The sequence below is a fragment of the Amia ocellicauda genome, chromosome 20 (assembly GCF_036373705.1).
Source record: "Amia ocellicauda isolate fAmiCal2 chromosome 20, fAmiCal2.hap1, whole genome shotgun sequence".
NCBI classification, from domain to species: domain Eukaryota; kingdom Metazoa; phylum Chordata; class Actinopteri; order Amiiformes; family Amiidae; genus Amia; species Amia ocellicauda.
This window is the reverse complement of record NC_089869.1, coordinates 1,845,265-1,871,516: the sequence shown is the minus strand read 5'-3', so window position 1 is coordinate 1,871,516 and position 26,252 is coordinate 1,845,265. Positions and strand designations below refer to the sequence as shown.

Here is a 26,252-nt window from a genome sequence, read left to right as displayed (position 1 = left end):
TCTCTTTTTCCATTGAGTCTGCTGAAAAGATTTCACAATCAGAAAGCTCTGAATTATATAGAGGGTGCTTATAATATTAGTTGGGCAATTCAAGCAACTGTCTTAACATTCACTGTGCAGCTAATTAACTTTGTCCACGAGAGGAGTTTGAAATAAATAAATAAACTAACACAAGAATGGCAAATAAAACAACTTGACCATTCCAATTCTCTCTCATTGTCCTATCATTCTGCACACCTGTTCCCAATTACTCCTGCCCTTCCCATCACTATTTAAACCTCTCCATTTCCAGACATCCTTGCAAAGTCTTTATTACTCTCCAGTGTCAGTTCTGAGTCTTTTCTACTTGTATTGCCCTTGTGTTTTGACCTGCTTTCCAGTATTTGGATTCCTGGATTCCCTACCCTAGTTTGTTCGCCTGATTGCCTGACCTATCGAGCACAACACTTGTCTCTTCTCCCTTGTTCCTGTTGCCAGCCAAGACCCTTTGCTCAACTGACCATTCTGTTTCTCTCCGTTCCGAGTCCTTTTCTCCTTAGTCTTATGTCTCACTATTGCTGATGTTCCAAGGCTCAATACTCTCCGAAGTACAGTGTGAACTCTTCCAAAAGAGCTCCAATGCAGGGAACACACTGCAGTGATCTTGGGATCTCACTGAAAGCAACAACAGGGAGGTTAAGAGCACTGATTACCATCTGCTTAAGTGATGCAGGTGCATCCAACTACCTGGTGCAAAGCATCTAAATACAGCTGCTGACGCTGATGAGAGGCAACCCACACCTCACCAGTAGCTGTGCCATGACAGGGACAACCTGTCACATATCTAACAAAATATTGCATGCAGATTGAATTGCACTTTATATTCCAGAGACAGAGCAAGGAAAATGTAGATTGAGTTAATATCAATCAGAGAACATTAAAAAAAATTAACTAAATAAACTCAAGTAAAAACCACTTCCTGGCTGTCTGTTCCCAGGTGTTTGCTATTTTCAGTCTTGCCCTGTGTCTCCCTCTTCAGGTGAAGTTCTCAGTTTACCTTCAATATATCCGGGCGATGGGCTGGTGCTACTCCTCCTTTACGATCTTGGCAATGTTCCTGCAAACTGTCGCTTTCATTGGACAGAGTCTGTGGCTGAGTGACTGGACCAGTGACTCCCTGGAGTATTTCAACAAGACCTACCCTGCCTCCGTGCGCGATATGAGGGTGGGCGTATTTGGAGCACTTGGAGTGGCTCAGGGTAAGGCTTAGATTATGCTTTTCCTGCTTTCCTGAAAATCATATATTTTTTAATATATAATTAAATATTAATATTTTTAAAATATGACAAATATATGATCAAATATAGGTTGGTTGCATACCAAAATAATAGAATGATAGATTGTTGAATCAGTGGAATAGTACTGTAATATTTTTCAGTGAGGTACATCAATCCAATAGATTTTTGTAGAACAACCTAGCTGGATTGCAAATCCAAATTTGGTGAAAAAGCAGAAAAATAAAAAGGACCCCATGTGGAAGATATGTTATAGTTTCCCATGTGACCAGACTCCTCTGTGCTTTTCCATTGACCATTGGTGATGGTTATTCTATATAAAACCATAAAACAAAATACATTTCCATACTTAAGTCCTATGCACATTTAGCAAATATACAATTAAAAAATCAGTAACTTTGATTACATATTTTTCTAATCTATGTATTGGAATATATGAAAACATATTTAATCCTACACAAATTCCTACATCCATAGGTTTCATTTAAAAAATATATATAAAGAAAGTTTACAAATGACAGGAGGCCATTCGACCCGTCATGCTCATTTGGTGTCCATTAATAACTAAGTGATCCAAGGATCATGTCATTTGTTATTGAATGCTCACAAATAGTCGGTTTCAACCACATTGTTGGGAAGTTTGTTCCAGATTGTAACAACTCTCTGTGTGAAAAGTGTCTCCTGTTTTCTGTCTTGAAGCCCAATTTCCATTTGTGTCCCCTGGTCCGTGTGTCCCTGCAGATCTGGAAAAGCTCCTCTGGTCAAGTCCCCACATAGTCTTCTCTTTTCCAGGGTGAAAAGGTTCAGTTCCCTCAGTCTCTCTGAGTAGGACATTCCCTTCAAACCTGGAATAAGTCTGGTTGCTCTCCTCTGAACTGCCTCTAGAGCAGCGATTTCTTTCTTAATGTGTGGAGCCCAGAACTGTACACATTCCAGATGAGATCTAACTAGTGCATTGTACAGTGTTAACATTACTTCCCTTGTTTTAAATTCTACACTTTTGACAATATACCCTAGCATTCTGTTTGCCTTTTATATTGCTTCCCCACATTGTTTGGATGGAGACATTGAGGAGTCCACATAGACTCCTATGTCTTTCTCATGTGTTACTTCATCTAGTTCTATTCCTCCCATAGTGTAATTATAGTGGACATTTCTGTTACCTGCATGTAATACCTTGCACTTGTCCACATTGAATTTCATCTGCCAGGTGTCAGCCCACAACTGAATATTATCTAAGTCCCTTTGAATAACCTGTGCTGCTGAGATTGTATCTGCTGAGCCACCTATTTTAGTATCATCTGCAAATTTGACAAGTTTGCTAACTATCCCAGATCATTAATATAGATTAGAAAAAGCATAGGCCCTAATACTGATCCCTGTGGAACTCCAATAACAACCTCACTCCAGTTAAAAGCAACTCCTCTTATCGACACCCTCTTTTTCCTACATCAACCAGTTCATAATCCATCTACTTACTGTTAAGGTACAACACTTCAGTTGAAGCAACCCTTTGGATCCCAGTGAATCAGGTACCCCAGTGAGCGCTTCCAGAAACAGATGAGACTTTTCAGCAGGAGACGAGCACTCAGGAAGAAAAAAGTCACAGACACCGAAGTCTGTTTGTTTATCTTCGTTTATTGAAAGTTTCACACAGCCTTTTATACATTTACAAGCGGTATTTCAAAGGAGTTTCGTGACCGTCCCGAACCTGGATGATATTTTCTTGGCATATGTCCCGGGGCAGCTCAGAGACATGGGAAACAATATTTAATAAGGTATTCTTTGCAATTAGTCCAGAAAGGGAGGCATTGATATCAAGGATGCGGTACAAATCATGGTAAACTAAATTTCATAAGGTTTTCTTTTGTAATTAGTCCAGACATGGAAGTGCTGGTACCAAGGACACACTGTACTAATAAGAACGTGTTAATAGATAATTTTGGTTCGTTACCCAAAGAAATTTCACAGCAGCAGAAATTGTTTCTATCTGCCACACAGATAAGTATGAGCAGAGAAATCATAATAAGAGCAGAGAAATTATAATAAAAACAAGTTTTAACTAATAACTTACTGGAAATGTCTTATATTTTCTAACAGTTATACAGTGGGTATATACAATACATAGGGGGCAATTTTACCCCAACACTTACATTACCCTGAATGCCTACAGCTTCCAATTTTAGGATCAATCTAATGTAAATCTAAGTATATCATATAATATGCTTTCACGTGATCTACAGCTGCAGCTACATGTTCAAAAAACAAATAAGTTAAGTAAATTAGTAAGACGTTATCTGCCTCATCTAAACCCATGTTGACTATTTCTAAGAATGTGGTTTTCATTAAGATGCTCCTCTATTTTCTGTCTGATAATATTTTCAAAAATATAAAAATAAAGTAATGCAGGTGAAACTGATTGGTCTGTATTTTCCTGATTCAGTTTTGTCCCCTTTCTTGTGGATAGGTATGACATTAGCAGTTTTCCAGTCAGTTGGCACATCTCCTGTTCTAAGTGTCATTTGGAATATTTTAGTTAGCGGTCTATAAATAATTTCCCTCATTTCTTTAAGTTGGAAATATACCATCTAGTCCAGGTGATTTGTTTGTTTTTAATTCTGCTAATCCTTTTAGTACCTCCTCCTCATTTATCCTGATCTCTCTTAGGGTTTGACTGGACCGATTGTTATCCTGTGGCATGTTATCTGTTTTTTATTTTGTAAACACCTCTGTAAAATACTAATTTAGAACATCTTGCAATTTTTTTTTTAAGATACTTCAATTTTTAGCCTTTACCCATTTCCTAGTTTAGGGAGATCTGCAACCTGAGCACCAAGCAGGCAAGATATTTATTATTATTTTTATTTCTTGGCAGATGCCCTTATCCAGGGCGACTTACAACATAAGTGCAAACAAAGTGCAAAAATACAGAGAAGTACAAGGCATCAATCATTACAAATTCAATTTGGCTAAAACAGCAATTCAAAATACATTTTACAAATTCCAATTAACAATTTACACAAGTACAGTAAATGACTTCCTACATCCTGGACGGTGAAAGCTAAGTGCTATCGAGATGTAGAGCTTGGCACAGCATGCGACAGGAGGACGGCTGGTGGACATCCGCCCACTCCCTCTCCTGCGCCGTGGCCCTGAGGTGGTCCAGCAGCCTCTGGCCCACCCATATACCCCCAGCAACTCTCCAATTGGCTACTATTGGCAATAATATCAGTTGGCTACTCCCTGCCTTCCGAGGCAGGATGTGGATGCGAGTGAGGGACCTGTTGCAGTGTGCAGAGACGAAGCGAGCAATCCACGAAGTGCCTCCTCTGGGGCAGCACAAGGGATTCTATTCCCCATACTTCCTAGTGCTCAAGAAAGATGGCAGTTTCCATTCCATCTTGGATCTGAGGCGCCGGAACCACCACCTCAAAGTGTTGCGCTTCAAGATGCTCAACCTGCACACCATGTCCCAGGCCATCAAGCCCAACATCTGGTTCACCACAGTGGATCTGTAAGATGCCTACTTTCACATCCCAATTGCGCAGGCACACAGGAAGTTTCTCCACTTCACCTTTGAAGGCGAAGCATTCAAGTTTGCTGCTCTCCCCTTCAGCCTGACACTAGCTCCTCAAACTTTCTCCAAGTGCATGGACATCATTCTAGCCCCCCCCGATTGCCAGGCGGTCCGCGACCTCAATTATCTAGATGACTGGCTGGTCTGTTCTCACTCCAAATTAGGCCTTCTGATCTTTCCCAAGGCCCATTTGAGCCATTACAGTCAGCTAATCTGAAGCAGGTGTCACTTAAGACTGATTTTTTGATGGCAGTTACACTCCCGTCCGTACACTTATCATGTGTCTATTTTGCGGGACATAAAAGGGTTATGCTCCAGCCTAACACTGCATTCCACTCGAGAGTGCTGTCTCCATTTCATGTTGTAACGATCACCCTGCACAACTGTTAAGCAGCCGCACTGTCCTTCAAACAGAGTGATTACTGGCCCACTTTATAAACGGTTAAACTACGTCAGCAAGGGTGACAAATGGCAAACTCAGGGATGTCATATGTGTCAATTCTTAATCAATGCAGTTTATTGTGCACTTAGTTATTAATGGACACCAAACAAGCATGATGGGTTGAATGGCCTCCTCTCATTTGTAAACTTTCTTATTTTCATTTGTTCTACAATTAAGGAAAACTGAAAACAAGATTAATAATACTAAGACTGTGTGAAAGTACAAAAACGAGATAGCTCTCTCTTACCTGTCCTGTGTCTGTTTTCGGCAACTTGTTTTGTAACATTTCCATTAAACTGAAAAGGAGCCATCAGCATTTTCAGTATTACAAATAAGCCTTTTTCCCCAAAGCTACTGGGAGAACACGTGAACACACCCTCTCAACAACAGAGCATCAAAGAGGAAAGGAAGGTCTTGATGATGAATATGTTTCTCAAATTGAATTTCAATTCATTCATTTATACTGTTACATGTGATCTTATTACCATTTCTCCACCCAGGTAGATCCCTTTTAGGTGGTATCATAATATTCATTATATGACCATGTTACTTATAATATAGAATATTGAAATGCCAAGGTCTAGCCACCAGTTTACACAGCTAGAACCCAATTCTTGCTCCATTGTTCCCTTAGAATTCTTCACACCTCAAGTCTAGGAGGCAGGTGCCCCATTGGTCTGGTTTGCATTGTAATTAATCAGAAACATAATTCATAATAGAATTAATCTTACTCCATGTATTTATTACTGCATGTATTTTCTTGATCATATAATTCCATAACCAACTGCTTCTATTGTTGAACCAAATAGACTTAGATAAAAGGGATTCACTCAGCTCAAGAGTGCAATGGGCATTAGTATTCTACTTCTACTAGTACCAGAACATTTCCAACTTCAATTAAAATTTTAACAGATTTTGATATACCTCACTTATATCACATATACCTAAAATATGTATAGAAAATGTAACTAAATTTTACTTACAATATATACTGTGGCTTTTGAACTATTCACCCGCCTTGGATTTTTCCACATTTAATTGCGTTACAACATGAAATCAGAATGGATTTTATCAGGAGTTTTGGTACTGATCAACACAGAAAATGTCCATAATGTCAAAGTGAAAAATATAATCTGAAATGTTTTCTAAATTACAAATACAAAACAGAAAATTATTGAATGCATAAGAAATCACCCCATTCTGTCAATATTTGGGGCAGCAATTACAGCCATGTAATCCATCTATGTGGATGAGTCTCTACCAGCTTTACACATCTTGACACAGCAATTGTTGTCAATTCTTCTTTGCAAAATTGCTCAAGCTCCATCAAGTTGGATGAATCTGACGCTTATTAAATCCATTCTGATTTAATGTTGTAACACAATGAAATGTGGAAAAGTCTAAGGGGGGTGAATGCTTGTAAGAGCCACAGTATATTATTTATAAATATATCCTATGTATACAATATTGTTTTTGTAGATCCTGCAAATCTTATGTGTCTCTACTAGATGCACTGCTTCCTATGCCTACACTTGTACACTTGTACACTTGTATATACTTTAATGTTTGTTTATTGATTGTATTACACTCTTGTTACCCTTTAATGAAAATCTTAAATAAAGGCATCATTTAATTCTCATAAGGCAAGGGGAAAGACACTTAGCTAGGGTAACAGGAGCGGGTCACTAAATTCTGATAGCAACCTTTCTTATAATAGTGTTTTTTAACAGTACAATTAAAATCTTTGTAACACTGTTTAACTGTTCTTGGGCAGGTATACTGATATTCGCAGGCACTTTACTGATGGCATCCGGTGCCATCTCTGCCTCACGGACCCTCCATGCCTGCCTGCTCACCAACGTCCTACGGGCGCCCATGCTGTTCTTTGACACCACCCCCTCTGGTAGGATCGTCAACCGCTTTGCAAAGGTATTGTAGCATACTGGGAAAACAGACCATTATGTGAGCTAAACCACATAAAAATTGTACAATGCTGATACCAACTTGATTTCCCTCTATAGTGTAGTGACTAGCAGAGTAGCTCATTACCCCAGTACCATGTTATTTGGCATGATAAAAAGAAACCTGTACGGGATATAAGTAAAGTGATAAGAAGTAAAATAGCAGTATTTACACACTTCGTTTGAAGCAATAAATATTATTAATTAAACTACATATAACAGTATTTATCATTTATATATTTTCACTAACCCTGGTCTACAACAAATAATGACAGTATGAAGAATCCAATATTAGATGCAGTGTTACTCTTGTCCCATACTCCTTTGGACGCTTAGAGATAGGAGAGATTTTTAAAACTGGTCATAAACTGAAAGCAAAGAATGGGTTAATTAATTAAGTGATATTGTGTTTCCAATATTTTATAAAATAATTATAATAAAATTAATAAATATACCTGCAAGTAGTAATTACTGGTGGTCAAGCATACACCGATCAGCCATAACATTATGACCACCTGCCTAATATTGTGTAGGTCCCCCTTTTTGCCACCAAAACAGTCCTGACCCGTCGAGGCATGGACTCTGAAGGTGTGTTGTGGTATCTGGCACCAAGATGTTAGCAGCAGATCCTTTAAGTCCTGTAAGTTGCGAGGTGGGGCCTCCATGGATCGGACTTGTTTGTCCAGCACATCTCATAGATGATTGGATTGAGATCTGGGGAATTTGGAGGTCAAGTCAACACCTTGAACTCGTGATTCATTAGACCAGGCCACCTTCTTCCATTGCTCCGTGGTCCAGTTCTGATGCTCACGTTCCCATTGTAGGCGCTTTCAGCCTTCGCTCCCCACGTGCATCAATGAGCCTTGGCCGCCCATGATCCTGTCGCCGGTTCACCGCTTTTCCTTCCTTGGACCACTTTTGATAGGTACTGACCACTGCAGACCGGGAACACCCCACAAGAGCTGCAGTTTTGGAGATGCTCTGACCCAGTCATCTAGCCATCACAATTTGGCCCTTGTGAAAGTTGCTCAGATCCTTACGCTTGCCCATTTTTCCTGCTTCTAACACATCAACTTTGAGGACAAAATGTTTACTTGCTGCCTAATATATCCCACCCACTGACAGGTGCCATGATAACGAGATTATCAGTGTTATTCACTTCACCTGTCAGTGGTCATAATGTTATGGCTGATCGGTGTATAGTACTAGAGCAATGTAATGCAAAATTTGCAATCAAAAAAAATACTGTTTCATTTTAACTAAAATGTTTAGCAAATGTACAAACTTGGAAATAGATTTTGTGAAGAGTTCAAAGACCCTTTTGGACAAAGTATACGTGGCATCCTATCTGTTTGCTATAGCAGTAATGGCTATATCTGCACCCCTTGATGGTAACCTCATGATGACTCATCCTGAGCTTACAAAATTTTACCATGTCTGTAGCCTGCATGAATACTAGGCCTTTACCTGGGCAAAATTATAAACTGTATTGGAGGTATTAAAAGACCAGTGCCATGTGGGCTGATACAACCCCCCATAAATGTGCACAGAGAGTTTCTGTTTGATCAGAGGCTGTTGAAAGCCTTCCCGGTCCTGCAGCTTTGGGGGCAGCAGAGAAAAAGCCACTTCTATATCTTATGCCCCTGCCCAAGGCCAAAAAAGGTGGAGACCAAGTCTGTTTCAAAAGATGATGCAGGTTGCACAGTGCTTGGTCTATGCCATCCAAGTTTGCCTTCAGACAGATGGACCCAAAAACTGAATGCTCATAAGGTCCAGCGTCTGCTCCTTCTTTGCTAACTGGAGAGTCCCTCTGTCTGCGGAGCCCCGCGACCTGGCCTGTCCTAACAGGCAGTGTGGTGTAACTGAGACGCTGCTCCGGAGGGCCTACGAGGCTGGAGCCCAAGTGGCTTGCCTCCGGAATACAGAAAGCCTGCTGGCCCTCTATTTGACAAGTTTAAAATGTTTAAATTTAAAAAGTTGCTTTTATGATTGAATCAATCTGAAAGAGTGATATCTTCCTGATACATTACAACAACAGGTAAATATGCCTATAAACGTGATTTAAAAATAGCACTACCTTTTAAAGCAGTCTCCAATTAATTATTTTAGATCCGCCCTTTGCCAATCGTCCCGAGGGCAGGACGAGCGTTCTACGTCATATTACTTTAATCCTGTCTCCCATAGGTGCTCAAGGCTGCCACTCCCAAAAACCGTCTCTAGCTTTCGAATGAGCCAAGTTACGGCCATTTCCGTATAAGTAGTGCTTAGCAATGACAAGCTGTTGTGACATTTAATCCATAATTGCCGATATCAAGAGTACAATTTCTGATATCCAAAATACAATTTCTGATATCAAGAATGATCTGGTATTTTTTGATATTAACAATTGTATTTTTGATATCAGTAATTCATACTAAATAGCATCCGGTTCTATTTTTGATATCAAAAATTGAATTATTTATATCAAAAATGCATACTAAAAAGCATCAGGTTCTATTTTTGATATCACAAATGCATACTAATTAACATCAGTTGACATGTAACTTAACCCTTTACACTCCGCCCCATTATTTTCAGATCATTATAAATACATGTATCAAATACGTTTATCAAAATATAAATAAAAAAGGGAAATGTCAGACATTAACAATGAGAGGATGCCAGTCTGAGAGTTGAGTTATTCACATCTACTGGGGGACTTTTCTGAAGAAGGGGAGTGACTATAACACGGAAAGCAGCCGAAACCGGATGCTAATTAGTATGCATTTTTGAAATCAAGAATCTATTCAATTTCTGATATCCAAAATACAATTTCTGATATCAAAAATACAATTATTGATATCAACAATTGGCAGTTAATTCTTGATATCAGCAATTGTATTTTTGATATCAAGAATTGTATTTTTTATATCAAGAATTTTATTTCTGATATCAGCAATTGTATTCTTGATTACAGCAATTGTATTCCTGATATCAACAATTGTATTCTTGATATGAAAAATGCATACTAATTAACATCCGGTTAAGGATTAAATGTCACAACAGCGTACCATGAATTGCTGATATCAGCAATTGTATTCTTAGTATCAGCAATTATGAATTAAATGTCACAATGGTTTGCCATACTACCGGCCCTTGAGGTCCCCCCCCCGCCTGATTTTACTGTTGTCATATTTGTACTTATAACTCCGTAACTACAAGGGCTAGAGCCAAGTGTCTTATATGGAAACACTCAGCACAAACTGGAGATTCAGAAAAAAAACAGAAATAATTGTGTTTGCCACACCAGAGTTAAGAAATAAATCAAAAACGTGAAGAAAACTGGACTGGACAGTGAAACTTTAAAGTCTTATGAACTTCTGTAAAAAAGAACTACTCAAATCTGACCTTCAGCACAGAAATTACAGCCATTTATATTAGACTACCATCAGCCGGAATAACTATATACAAATACAAAAGAATACTAAACAGGGAAACAGAATTCCAAACATCTGGCTTTTGAATATTGTCACTTGAGGCCTTACATAGACACATAGGCTTTACTGTTGTTGTAGTACTCATTCCAGCCACAAAGCTGCCATGGCTTTCTGTTCTATTCTATTCTATTCAATTCTGTACAGAATAGACTGTCAGTGACTTGTATAGTGACTTGTATAGACTTGTAAACAGAATCAGCATCTGTGATTTGTTTTAGACGAGTAAGGTGTTTTATTTTTTGTGTCTGATTCTATGTATCTACTTTGTATTTGGTGTTGCTGTATCGCGTCTATTCTCTTCTATATGAGCCCTGCTTCAACCATATGCTCTCACACAATCACACGGCTCAGCGCAACAAAGCCTGCTCGGATATGGGCGTGTTTGGTATCATTGGATAGCTACATTCCTGCCCTGTAAGGGAATGACAGACCCGTTTGACAATGAGGGACAGGACTCGGGCAACAGGGCCTGGAATGCGGCCCCCCTCTCCCCTCTGGTGCGTCACCAAAACAAACGTACGCATTTCTAAAATTATGGAAATGGAGCTACTCTGTGCGGTAATACAACAGTAAAATGCCTAGCTAAATATAACTATTTAATAACCAATTTTGCAATTCAAGAGGGTTTACTCCAAGTGAAAAGTGTACCTGTGCCTGGGTTAAATAAAGCAGGCAAGAGGATGTCTTTCCTCAAAAATAGTGTAAAGGGACCTGTCAGCAGCTTTGAAATAGAGATTTTTCACCACTTCCCGTTGTGTAGGCAATTTATCCATAGTCCCCCTTGGGAGTTAATTTCAACTTGAAAAATAAATTTTATCATCAGTGCTTGGCCACCTAATAATAATAATAAAATTCCAAACAATAACAACAGTTTTTCAGGAATTTCATAGCTTGGACACTTATCTATACATATATATATATATATATAGAACATTATTACATCTGATACAGATTTCCCTCCTTTCCATTGACTCTCCATGCATAAGCTAATGGAAAGGCATATCTGCAATTAAAGTTTTTTTAAAGCATTCAAATTAAATTAAAGTCAATAGTGGAGTTTTCGTTCTAGCAGCTATAAAAAAAAAGATGTATTCATGCAAAAAAAAAATCTTCAATAGCAATAGCAATCTTCATCCTGCTACCAAATGAACAGAGTGGAAAAATATAAATAGATAAAGGGCTAGATAAACATATAAATCAGAGATGTCAAATGTCGGATCCGGCCCGCCAGCAGGTTTCATCCAGCCCGAGATATGTTGGGTAAAAAACAAACAAACAAACAAAAAAACGTTTGCATACAGTTATTATCAACTATGTGTAATAAGCAAAGTAAGAGGTTTCTATGATATGATACATTAATTAACACCAGATGCGCCGACATTTCGAAGTACCTACAAGCGCCAAAGCCGGTCTTTGTAACCGATAGATCTTTAACAGGCAAACCATCGTATCAAAAACTCAGAAGTTTTATTAATTAATATCAAATCCAACATTTACATTTACATAGCACAAAGAGAGTTTTTAAATTGAAATATGGCGATAAAACATTAATATTATTGCTATAAATAACATCAATACACTTTTCTAAACACGCACACTGCAGTCAAAACATAAATAACTATATAGCCTACAATAAGCAAAACGCTCGAAAACGGCATACAATAAGGGAATGAAACAAGTGTAAACGTAGATATTGGAATAATGCTCAAAAGCAATATTTTCTAGTTAAAAAATAACTATTGCATACATCAAAACATAATTGTACACTAAAGTAAACATTTTCAACACCGTGTAAACGTTGTTTTTAACATACACTGCTTGTATTCACTGTAGCTTTGTATTTCAATAAACTATTTACTATATATTTAGCCTGCATACCTGACTTCTCGGGACAGCCCACACGGCACGTTTCTGCACTTTCCCTGCATGAGTACCTCACACTGCATTTTGACAGCAGTCTCCAGGTGTCTGTCACACTTTTGCTCAACGAATATATAATATTGCAATAAATGCCCCTCCGCTGATAATGTCCATGAATCATTATTTTCCGTGTGATGTGCCTGCGCTATTGCAATCTGTACTACGTGCAGTAGCAATCTCGTATTTTCAGTGGAGTAAAAGCAGTCGGTGGCATTTGGACCTGGAGTTCCACTCGCAATGTTTTCACACCACTGGCACAAACCCACGAATGATCTGTCATTCCCATTATCACTGATGCCCCTGAATCAGTCATGTTCATATACACAGCATTTCTAAAACGATCTCTCGTTAGTCTCCGTTTCGAATCCAAGGATTTTTGCGGGTAATCACTGTGTCAACTCAATCTAACCTCAAACCAGCAAGTGAAAATGTCATAGCCTCCCTACTATAGCGCACTGGATTCTAAATCTAATGATCACAGGGCAGCTGGATTAACCAGGGTATCTGAACCAGCTATTCTGGACAAATTTATAGTTAATGAATTACTCAGATATTCAAACACAATATGTAATTATTGTTGTTAATAGTTGTATGAAATGCTTTCTGTGGCACTTTTATATAGGCAATTTTGTTACACTTCTCTCTTCTACTTTTTGTAATTTTACATTTTGGTGTTTTCAACATATCTCGGGCTGGTACAGCTATTCTGGACAGACATTTGGTGTTTTATAACTATAACCTGCATTCTTTCAAATGTATAATTAATGAATAACACAGATATTCAAACACAATATGTAATTATTAATAGTTAACATGAATAGAAAACATGCTTTCAATGGCACTTATGATCGGCTATTTGTTGCACTTCTCTCTTCTACTTGAAATGTATTCTTGTCAATGTTGCATAGGAAAATGCTTTCTGTTCAACATGTATTTGTTGCAGTTCTCTTTTTTGCTTTATGTAATAATGCATTGTGTGTTATTTTCATGTGCCAACAATGCATTGATTGGTATCTGTAGGCCTGCTTGAATGATTTCAAATAATAAATCCACAAGCAGCCTAAATATCCATGTGTAGAGTCAAATTGATTTGAGCAAAAAATGATCCGGCCCCCATGAGGTCTCATTTGAACAAATCCGGCCCACTAACTAATATGAGTTTGACACCCCTGATATAAATAGAAAAAGATCAGAAATGTCCTCCCCTCCAAACTTGGAGAAAAACACTGAAGTAACTACCTAAATAAAAAAATATAAAAAAGCTAATTTACAGTTTCTAAAAATAAAAATTATAATTGACCTGACCAGTCTGCTACAGTTTCATTAAAAACCATAGTGGAGCACAGAATTAGTGTGTCGCCTTTTGACAGTTACCACAGTAGGCTATCTCCCCTGACAAAGCATAAAATCCAGCTACCTCTATCACAAGTCTCTTCTGATTCTTGTCCTAGAGAGCTGTAGGTTCATTTGAATTTCATTCTGTGACGTGCTCTAGGACCAAAGGAAAGGATCCAAGTGCAGACTTTTAGAGTTGAAGCAGATAATCCAATAAGGGCAAAACGAGAGAGCATAAACAGGGACAGTCCAGGTCAAACGATCAAGCGAACAGGCTAGTAGGGAGATCCGAAAGGGGTAAACGAGAAAAGGAAGCAAGACGTCAAAAATACACAGGAAGGCAATCAAGAAACAAGACTTAGAAATGATCCAGGAGAGAATGCAAGACTTCACGATGAATCTAGGAAACAGAGGGGTTTAAGTACTGTGAAGGAGAGAGGGATTGAACAAGGTGAATGAAGGATTGACCAATGATAGGAGAGGAGGACAGAACAGGTGCACCTGGTAGGGAAGAATGTGGAAAGACTGGTTTGACTGGATAAAGGAAAGGAGAAGCACTAAACTAGTATTCGGGAGAGGGAGACCTCTGGTGGTGAACTAAGGTAGAAACAGGGGAGACCGTGACACATTCAAACCAAGCACCAAGCTCTCCATTAATTAATTGAACAGATTATTGACTAAATTAATAGCATTTAATGCAGGTATTATCTTGGTAGCACAATTTCCAATCTGGGATACCCAAATTAGTTGGTTTGAAAAGGTTGTCTCAGCTTCCAGCGTATCTGTAACTGCTGTGTCTTTAAGGATACCTGTAAGCTCTGAAATCAATGAGAGCTGCATCAATCCTCCCTAAAATACTCTAGCTGTGCTTCTGGCATTGTGGACTTAAGCAGATGGCTTGACAGTATATGATTGTAAGTCATCCTCATCTCTTCTAGCTTAGCACAGGAGGTGAGGTGCTGAACCAAGCTGAGTAACAATGGAAATAAAACAAAATTAAAAACATTGGGTGATTCAAGACATGTATATAAAATTATGTGTTACTGTTAACATATGAAGTTTTGGGACACTCCTGGACCATATCTGGAAGCAACAGTCTCAAAAAATGTTATAAGATGGTTTCCTAACTGCCCTACACATCTTGCAGGATATCTTCACAGTGGACGAATCTATTCCCCTATCCTTCCGCAGCTGGTTGATATGTTTCCTTGGGGTGATTGCTACACTCTTTGTCATCTGCCTGGCTACTCCCCTCTTCGCCAGCGTCATCATCCCCCTCTCAATCTTCTACTACTTTATCCTGGTGAGGAGAACAGAATTCAGCCACAACAGTCCCCACTGCTCTGAAGTTGTTTTGGCTTTGAATCTTAGGAATCCACCTCTTACTTCCCTATTTCAATATAAACTGTCTCCTTGAACTGTGTACATACACAAAGCTTGTGCTGCACTGACACATAACAATCAAATTAAAAAATAAATAATGAAAGTGTTATGATGTTATGATTGCTCAGGATTGGTGAAAATAATGTAATGGCAAACACACTGTAACACAGTGTTTCCACACTTGTCCACCTCTCCAGTAGCCCTTGTTGAATAAATTATAGTGTATGCCTTCATTACACACTGATATTAAATACCAATCATATCCAATTGTGCTTTTCCATGTATTTTTCTAACATCATCACTTTTTTTATGTACAATAGAATATGTTGTTGTAGAACTTTAATTTATCAGTGTTAATCAGTGAAAAGTGGTAAATGTACAATCTAGAAAAATAAATAAAGGTTCTTATATATGGTTTAAGTGAAGGAACTGAGAATGAAAGTGAAAATTGTATTAGTTATTATTATTACAGTCTAACAAGAGCTTTTAAAGCCAAGCCATGTTGATAGCTCTGTCTGCCAGTGCCTGCTGTTGACGAACATGTGGTTCTGTATGTTTTTTTCACTCCAGAGATTTTACGTTGCTACCTCTAGACAGCTCCGGCGCCTGGACTCTGTCTCTCGATCTCCCATTTACTCTCACTTTGGGGAGACGGTGTCCGGCCTGTCAGTAATCAGGGCCTATGGTCACCAAGAACGTTTCCTCAGACACAATGAGACCACCATCGACAACAACCTCAAGTCTGTCTACCCCTGGATCGTGTCCAACAGGTTGGCATAAATTAACCCAAACTGCTCCTTCAGCTAAAATTTGACTGTGGATGTTAATTCTCTATTCCTGGAGAAACCCTGTGTTTACTTATTTTTTAAACTGCTCTAATGGAACTGTTCTGTTTTCCCCTAAGACTAAGATGCATGAGTTTCTGTGAAAGACCTTGCTTGGTATTACTGGAGTGCTGCTGCTGTCAGAGTTCCGCTCGGGATACGAATCGTGCACCACAGGTGCTCCTCCAAACTCTCCGCACGGCTCATTCATTTTTACCTAATGAGCCCTGTTTCACTAACACATGCTGCTGTGTCTACTTTTACTAGTGGTTTTTTCTTCATAATCCATCTTTTTATACCCTAAAGCAGGGATGGCGAACCTATGGCAGTGTGGTTAGCATGCCACGTGAGCGACTATCTGTGTTTTTTTGGTTTTTGTTTTGCCTCTCAATTGTCTGAAATGATTGGCACTTTAGAAAATCAGTCAGTATATTTGGCAGTGACGGCACCGCCCCCAAGTAATTGAGCAGCGCTCATGTTATTTTCTGAATATTCATGTTTTAGGTCGGGTTCTTATTGCACAGATTTCTGCAGTTCTGCACAGATTTGCAGAATCCCCAGTAGTGGAGAAGTGCAGATCTGTGCAGAACGCAATCCTAATATTATGATGACTAATTATGCTGCTGTGCGGCAGTCTGGGAGCAGGAGAAAGATGCCAAAAACTGTAAGTCTTTCCTGTGTGATTAATGAATCCCCTTTGGAGAATGTGTATGCGCAGTTCGCACTCCGCTGTAGCCTACTCGGCAGTGCCTGGAATGAAATAATAATGTAAAATAATAGCGACAGTTCTGGGTGAAATAAACTTTTTATGACTACAAACTGATGGATCTTATGGGAAAATAGGCCGATGGGGCAAACAAATGTACATAATTTCCTTAGGGGTGGAGTTCAAGTTATTATCAAGTCATTATTCGATCCTGTCAGCACATAGTGAACATTTAGATTTTTGTCCCCTGTAATTAAGACTCCTGTTTTATCAGTTTAACATCAGGAAATGTCTTAGATGTCTTTAAATCTCAGACAGGCTGTGATGATAGTTTTCAACACTGTGATATTGACAGCTATCACATTACTGACTTTTGCTGTCCACTGAAAACACTGTGTGACATGACAGAGTTATGTTTTTGGGTTCATAATGCAATTGGAGAATAGAAAAAAGAAAGAAAAATCATTGGACTTTGGCTGGCATTACTCAGTGCAAAGTGTACATATTGTAACACTTTGTGGTGTATAAGTCCTTGGTACCAATCCAAGAAAATAAATTTCAATAATTTCAAGTACTTGTCAATAAAGTGAAATCATGCAGTTAGCTACAACCACAAAATTGATTAAATCCTTTTGTGGTTGTATCAAAGGTTACAAAAGAGAGGGGCAATTTTGCTTATTTGGGTTTTAAAAGCTAATCAACCTTAGAATTGTATCCAGCCATTTACTGAAGTAACCCAAAGTCAGGTTCAACATCAGAGCTACATTGATCCAATCTCCCAGATTTCATTGTGTCTTATGTATTTTCTGTCCACTTTGCTGAGCCATTTAAAGGAACAATGCTCAATCAAGTATCAGTGTAACACATGATTTAAACATTATGGATTTGGGTATCAAGCCAGTTCTAAAATCTTGTCCCAACTGTGTTTTAGTGGCCATGCAGCCATATGATCACCCTAGGCAGTGGTTCACATTTATTTTATAAACAAATAACTTTCAAACTCATCTTATCTCTGCAGGTGGCTTGCAATCCGACTGGAGTTTGTGGGCAATCTAGTGGTGTTCTTCTCCGCTCTGTTTGCAGTGATCTCTCGCAACTCTCTAGACAGTGGCCTGGTGGGCCTGTCCATCTCCTACGCTCTCAATGTAAGGCTTTTCCTGACATCTGTGTTATGGTTCAAGGAGTGTGCAAATGTCCCCTTGTATAAAACCACAATGTTTAATAGTATTCCCCCATCCCAAAGAAGCCTTACGTGTTAAGCAAGTCACAATACTAATAATAAATGTAAATTCCAAATTGAAAAAAACTTTTTCCCAGTATCAGTTGGATCAGTCCACTTTCCCATTGCCACTTTTCTTGGGCTGAACTCTTTTTTGGGTTGAAGTATCTTTTACATTCTTTTTCTACTTCCAGGTCACGCAGACTCTGAACTGGCTAGTGAGAATGACCTCTGAACTGGAGACTAACATTGTAGCTGTAGAGCGAGTGAGCGAATACACAGAGATTGAGAATGAGGTAGCGATCTTTTATCTTTGATTTTTCTATTTCAACTCTGATAGCAAATGTTTTAGATTTGTACATAGATGGATATTTTAAATACCTTGAATGAAAATATTTCTACCTCTTATAGTGTCATATATACAAAAATAAAAAAAATATTAGATAGGAGCAATACAGTCCAGACAGTACTAGTTCCAATCTCAGTCATAGCCAAGTTCTATCTAAAGTGACGTGCAACTGACCAAGCATTGCTGTGCCTAGTCAGGTTCAAAGTAGGTATGGGTTTCCTTGACTTCTTATCTTGAAAGCAGCTATTTGTATCTAACCAGGTACATGTAGTATAGTAACAGAGAATTTAATTAACTCTCCACATGATGTTATAGCTCTGCTGTTTGTACAACCCCAATTCCGAAAAATTGGGACAGTATGGAAAATGCAAAAAAACAAACAAAAAGTCATTTGAAAATTAAATTCACCCTGTACTATATTGAAAACACATTATTAACACATTATTTGATGTTTTACTTCGTGAATTTAATTATTTTTTGAAAATATACACTCATTTCAAATCTGATGACTGCAACACACTCCAAAAAAGTTGGGACAGTCGACTGTTTACCACTGTGTAACATCACCTTGTCTTTTAATAACACTTATTAAGCGTTTGGGCACTGAAGTCACCAGTTGGTTTTTGGACCTGACACTGATAACAGCTTGGATGGTCCTTTTCCTCTTTGGCCCGGAGAACACGACGGCTGTTTTGTCCAAAAACTATTTGAAATGTTGAATCGTCGGACCACAAAACACGATTCCACTGTGCTACTGTCCATCTCAGATGAGACGGCGGCACTTCTGGACAGTGTTCATGTATGGCTTCTGCTTTACATTGTAAAGCCTTAACTTGCATCTGTGGACACAGCAGCGAATGGTGTTTGACTGACAAAGGTTTACCAAAGTATTCCCGAGCCCATGTCAGGATATCCATTACAGACTCATGACGGTTTTTAAGACAGTGACGACTGAAGGATTGGAGATCACGCGCATTCAGAAGTGGTTTTCGGCTATGCCCTTTACGCACCGAGATTTGACCGGATTCCTTGAATCTTTTAATAATATTGTGCACTGCAGAAGATGAAATGCCCAAAATCCTACCGATTTGTCTTTGGGGAATGTTGTTCTCAAAGTGTTGGATTATTCACTGACGCATCTGTTGGCAGATTGGCGAGCCTCGACCCATCCTTGCTCTTGAAGGACTAGGCCTTTTTTGGAGGCTCCTTAGATACTATGATTACACGATTGCCTCACCTGTTTCACATCACCTTCTTATTTCAAATTGTCACATCGGTATTAGTCCAAATTTGCCCGTCCCAACTTTTTTGGAACGTGTTACATGCATCAATTTCAAAATAAATGTTTACCTTAAAAAAACGATGCAGTTGATTAGGTAAAACATCAAATACCTTGTCTTTATATGTTTTTTGTTTAAATACAAGTCAACGTACATTTACAAATCACTTTATTTTTATTACCATTTTCCTTACTGTTACAGGTTACAGCTTTTTCGGAATTGGTTTTGTACTGCCAACTCATTTAGGTATGACACTAAGCTTTATTTTGAACCATGGCAGTCTAATCTTTTGAGTGGATGCTCTTACTGAATCATAAAAGGTTAGTGGTTTCCACTAGGGCTGTGCTGGTAAACGGTATACTGCCTCACCACGTCATGCCCTCACTGTAGGAAAAGTATTGTATGGAGTGATTCTGAAGCCTTGCTGTTTAGTGATGCAGTAAAGTCAGGAGATTGGGGTTTGAATCCCAATGTGGCTGTGCATGTGAGAATAAAGTTTATTTCTAAATTACATTCCTCATAGCCTATTAAACAGGAAAATACCTTTGGGCATTTTTTCCTATTATACTAATCTATTTTTTATCATTATGATTATTTTTTGTTTTGTTTCAGTATTTAGTATTATATTATATCAGTATTTAGTTATAATACTAAACCCCCTATAATACCCCCCCCCCAGTCTGACCAGTTTCTGTCTTTTTTAAAGTGACAAATCTCACACATTGATGTTTTGAAAACTTTGAGAGCTATGTGGGTGTGACACGCAGTCGCGTTCTTGTTCGCTGGTCGCCTTCTTGTAGCAGATCTGCAGAATTCCAGCGATCCCATTGGTGGAGCCACCAAGATCTGTGCAAAACTGCGGAAATCTAGGCTACAAGAATGCAACCATTCTGCAAAGAATCTGTAGAAAGTCTGAGCATTCATTGCCTAAAATGTTCATATTCTGCACAGATTTCTGTTTTGTATTAAATAAGTAGGATAATTTTTACCTATTTCTTATTTCCCTGTTTCTGAATTTTAGCACTTTTAGGACAGCACCATTACTTACACACTGATACAATAGCATATGACAATATTTCTCATTACTTATATAAGTAGTAGACAACATAGCAGGAGGGCTCATGGATCTGCTATGGCTTTGTGAAAGGAAGTCTAGCTGGCACTAAACTATGGCAAAGAGGGGCTTCTTTACGGGGTGACAGGTTTTTCGTTTCCCGATTTAAGGACATTACTTATGTTTATATATCCATAAAAACTTATCAACATACAGCAAATCTCATCATGCATTGTTTAGTTCAGTAGTTCAGGCAGCCCCTATAGAAGTCAGTGGAAGACGTAGGGCCCGATATTCAAACTTTCCATGCAAAATGTGTTCCGCATAAAAAATATGCAACTTGGCCAAAAAAGGAGAGATATTCAAATATGGTGCAGATCTTCTAGTGACATTGGAATATAGCATTTCCACTGTTTGTGCCTCGCAAACCCGCCTGCGCCATTCCACAGTGGACTATAATCCCCACTGTTTGAGCACAGTTTTGCGCAGTTATTGGATGAATGTGCGGCACAAATATTGCGCTGGTAAAAAACTGGTATATTCAGTCTAATTAAGGCTTTCACCAAATTCAAATTCAGTTGTGCTATGCGCATGTTTAATGTCAGCCCAGAATACAATTGCATCTCATGTTTGCAATTACTGAGTCATTACCATATGTTAATAAGCCATGGCATTTAAGGAACAGGACCCTGCAGGTGGATGAATGAAGGCAGTGTCCTGGACAGAGGCGAATGCCATGTTTCACGTTCTGTTATTTGTGCGCATACACACACACACACGCACATATATATCTAATTAGAAATCACATCTGGCATCAGTCCACACTGTGCAGTGCACTCGAGTCTGGACACATCCCGAATGCACACCTCCTCAGTAACATAGTGCACACCTCTATGCCATTGTCCTGACAGTGCAAACAATGAGGCTCATACGCTTAATATTGCAGTACAAACACAATATTTTGGACGTAGAAGTAATAAATATTACCCAATACCCATACTTGTCTGTATGTACGTACACTGAGGGAAAAAAGTATTTGATCCCCTGCTGATTTTGTACGTTTGCCCACTGACAAAAAATGATCAGTCTATAATTTTAATGGTAGGTGTATTTTAACAGTGAGAGACAGAATAACAAAAAAAATCCAGAAAAGCGCATTTCAAAAAAGTTATAAATTGATTTGCATGTTAATGAGGGAAATAAGTATTTGACCCCTTTGACTTAGTACTTGGTGGCAAAACCCTTGTTGGCAATCACAGAGGTCAGACGTTTCTTGTAGTTGGCCACCAGGTTTGCACACATCTCAGGAGGGATTTTGTCCCACTCCTCTTTGCAGATCCTCTCCAAGTCATTAAGGTTTCGAGGCTGACATTTGGCAACTCGAACCTTCAGCTCCCTCCACAGATTTTCTATGGGATTAAGGTGTGGAGACTGGCTAGGCCACTCCAGGACCTTAATGTGCTTCTTCTTGAGCCACTCCTTTGTTGCCTTGGCTGTGTGTTTTGGGTCATTGTCATGCTGGAATACCCATCCACGACCCATTTTCAATGCCCTGGCTGAGGGAAGGAGGTTCTCACCCAAGATTTTACGGTACATGGCCCCGTCCATCATCTCTTTGATGCGGTGCAGTTGTCCTGTCCCCTTAGCAGAAAAACACCCCCAAAGCATAATATTTCCACCTCCATGTTGGACGGTGGGGATGGTGTTCTTGGGGTCATAGGCAGCATTCCTCCTCCTCCAAACACGGCGAGTTGAGTTGATGCCAAAGAGCTCAATTTTGGTCTAATCTGACCACAACACTTTCACCCAGTTCTCCTCTGAATCATTCAGATGTTCATTGGCAAACTTCAGACGGGCCTGTGCATGTGCTTTCTTGAGCAGGGGGACCTTATGGGCGCTGCAGGATTTCAGTCCTTCAAGGCGTAGTGTGTTACCAATTGTTTTCTTGGTGACTATGGTCCCAACTGCCTTGGGATCATTAACAAGATCCTCCTGTGTAGTTCTGGGCTGATTCCTCACTGTTCTCATGATCATTGAAACTCCACGAGGTGAGATCTTGCATGGAGCCCCAGACAGAGGGAGACTGACAGTTATTTTGTGTTTCTTCCATTTGCAAATAATCGCACCAACTGTTGTCACCTTTTCACCAAGCTGCTTGGCGATGGTCTTGTAGCCAATTCCAGCCTTGTGTAGGTCTACAATCTTGTCCCTGACATCCTTGGACAGCTCTTTGGTCTTGGCCATGGTGGAGAGTTTGGAATCTGATTGATTGATTGCTTCTGTGGACAGGTGTCTTTTATACAGGTAACGAGCTGAGATTAGGAGCACTCCCTTTAAGAGAGTGCTCCTAATCTCAGCTCGTTACCTGTATAAAAGACACCTGGGAGCCAGAAATCTTGCTGATTGATAGGGGATCAAATACTTATTTCCCTCATTAACATGCAAATCAATTTATAACTTTTTTGAAATTCGTTTTTCTGGATTTTTTTGTTGTTATTCTGTCTCTCACTGTTAAAATACACCTACCATTAAAATTATAGACTGATCATTTCTTTGTCAGTGGGCAAACGTACAAAATCAGCAGGGGATCAAATACTTTTTTCCCTCACTGTAGGTCATCACAGACTCAAACATAATCTTATTATGTACATTACTTCTGCTGTGTGTCCAAAACAGGTGTGTAGCACCTACTGCAGTGCTGTGTAGCCACCACATCCTTTTGATTTCCATAAGTAAGCTTGTTTTTATCTTTTGAAAATACAGTGCTTACAGTGCACAAAGGGGATGATTTGTTTATTTATTTTACTTAAGCATTTTTATTAAATGCAGTGCATATTTGGATGTCCTATTATTATTATTATTATTATTATTATTATTATTATTATTAGGGGGCCAAGCAACGAAGTTGCTGGACAACCTTTTTTAATTGGTCAGATTATTATTAGGCTTCCATGCACGAAGTGCTGGAAGCCTATTGTTTCTGTTAGGATTTTTATTATTATTATTATTTTTTTTTTCCTTCCGCCAACATTTCTAATGCCCCTAAAACACTCATACATGCATTAAAACTCACGAAACTCACGAAGTGTTGTAGACACAACTTATACCTACAAATGCAGTGAAAACTACACATGTCGGTCACATGGTGCCACCACCATGTTGCGATTAGAGGCGAAATTGTGAAATGCAACAGAAATCTTCTTCTCCAAAACCTAATGACACATGCATATGCCACTTCATACACATGCATTTCATTTTGGTTGGTGTACAGCAGCTGTGGCTTGTGTCATATCAACTTGGCTTCATCAACTTTGACAGATCTTTCTACTAGTTTAATCACTGACAATTTAAGTACGTTAGGCTATAGTTCTGAATATATTTGCTGTCATAAGTGACACAATTTGGAGAGTTTTTGAATTTTGCTGATAGGTTTTTCTGGGGTCAATTTCATGCTTTTATAAATATGTGTATTTTGCATTCATGCACAGTCATTTTCTTGTGGCTGCCATGTTTTTGAACACAGTCACTTGTCTCTTGCAGACTTGATAGATAGCAGTGTCTATATAATACATGCAAAGTTTCAGGGCACTGGGCTTTAGAGATCCGGAGTAGTAGCCATTTTGATTTTTGCACGCGGACACGTTAAATTCAACATTGCGGCTTAATCGTGTACCTCACAAACTTATGTTCAATGCACAGATATAGACATAGGTGCTGAGTTTCATGTGCATACTGTATTCCAGTGTAGAGGTAATGTGATACTTGTCTGAAGCGACGCATACGTTTTATTTCATTGGCCCACAGCACCAATGATTTTCACTGGGACAATTAGCCTTTAACAGCCTTGGTAGAACTCTGTACTAGTGTCATGAATGCCAATTTGTGTCACAGTAGGTATAAATGTAATGTAAGTAGATGGATTATGAACTGGTTGATGTATAGGAAGCAGAGGGTGTCGATTAGAGGAGTTGCTTCTAACTGGAGTGAGGTTGTTAGTGGAGTTCCACAGGGATCAGTACTAGGGCCTTTGCTTTTTCTAATCTTTATTAATGATCTGGACTCTGGGATAGTGAGCAAACTTGTCAAATTTGCAGATGATATTAAAATAGGTGGAAATGTGCAAAAGGCAAGTGACTGCGTGCAAGAACATGGCAGCCACAAGCAAATGACTGAGCACATATGCAAAATACGCGTATTTATAAAAGCATGAATTTTGACCCCAAAAAAAAACCACGAGCCACATTCAAAAACTCACCAAACTTGGCACAATAATAAATTACAATGTTATGCTTGATTGTGGTGAGTTTTGTCACCAACGGTGACATGGCTCACTGGTACCGATGCTGAAGGCCATGTCACATGCAGCAGTGAATATCTACAGAACAGTGAATCCTAAGGTGCTTAAATTTTCAGTGATTAACACTAGTACAAACATCTGTCAAAGTTGAAAAAGTCAAGTTGATTGGATAAAAAATATGACTGCTATACACCAATTAAAATGACGGCCTCAACCATATACTGACATTCGTTATGTAGACCTCTACCTCCATCATGTGGACAAACTTTGAATTTGCATTCAGTATCTTCAATGCAGAAAACTTGAAACTTTCACATGTCCATAAAACGCTTATACATGCATGTAAACTCACGAAACTCACAAGTGTTGTAAAAACCACATATACCTACAAATGCAGTGAAAACTGCACATACTGGTGTCAATGGTGTTGCTAAATATTGTGATAGGAGTCAAAATTGTGAAATGCAACAGAAATCTTCTTCTCCAAAAACAACGGACACATGCATATGCCACTTCACACACATGCATACCTTATGCCCCACTATTACGCTTGTTCTTCAGAAGTTCCCCGGGCGCATGCTTTGTCCGCCATGTAGCATAATCTGATTCCAGCTTTGGTGCCCTATAATCCATGCCACTTAAGAACATAAGAACATAAGAAAGTTTACAAACGAGAGGAGGCCATTCGACCCATCGTGCTCGTTTGGTGTTCATTAATATCTAAGTGATCCAAGGATCCTATCCAGTCTATTTTTAAATGTTCCCAAACTTTCAGCTTCTACCACATCGCTGGGTAGTTTATTCCAGATTGTGACTACTCTCTGTGTAAAGAAGTGTCTCCTGTTTTCCGTTTTGAATGCCTTGAAGCCCAATTTCCATTTGTGTCCCTGGGTGCGTGTGTCCCTGCTGATCTGGAAAAGCTCCTCTGGTTTGATGTGGTCGATGCCTTTCATGATTTTGAAGACTTGGATCAAGTCTCTACGTAGTCTCCTCTGTTCCAGGGTGAAAAGGTTCAGTTCCCTCAGTCTCTCCGAGTAGGACTATCCCTTCAGACCTGGAATAAGTCTGGTTGCTCTCCTCTGAACTGCCTCTAAAGCAGCAATATCCTTCTTGAAGTGTGGTGCCCAGAACTGTACACAGTATTCCAGATGAGGT

At 39.1% G+C, this 26,252-nt stretch overlaps 1 protein-coding gene across 2 annotated transcripts in view; it reads left to right on the top strand.

The window, feature by feature from the left end:
• Positions 1-26,252, top strand: part of abcc2 (ATP binding cassette subfamily C member 2) — a 125,007-nt gene that overhangs the window by 71,023 nt on the left and 27,732 nt on the right. For both annotated transcript variants that reach the window (XM_066693957.1, XM_066693955.1), the window contains 6 exons: positions 1,019-1,238; positions 7,068-7,222; positions 15,133-15,288; positions 15,939-16,138; positions 17,917-18,043; positions 18,312-18,413. In XM_066693957.1, coding sequence (XP_066550054.1) covers positions 1,019-1,238; positions 7,068-7,222; positions 15,133-15,288; positions 15,939-16,138; positions 17,917-18,043; positions 18,312-18,413 — 960 coding nt within the window. The remainder of the gene's footprint in view (positions 1-1,018; positions 1,239-7,067; positions 7,223-15,132; positions 15,289-15,938; positions 16,139-17,916; positions 18,044-18,311; positions 18,414-26,252) is intronic.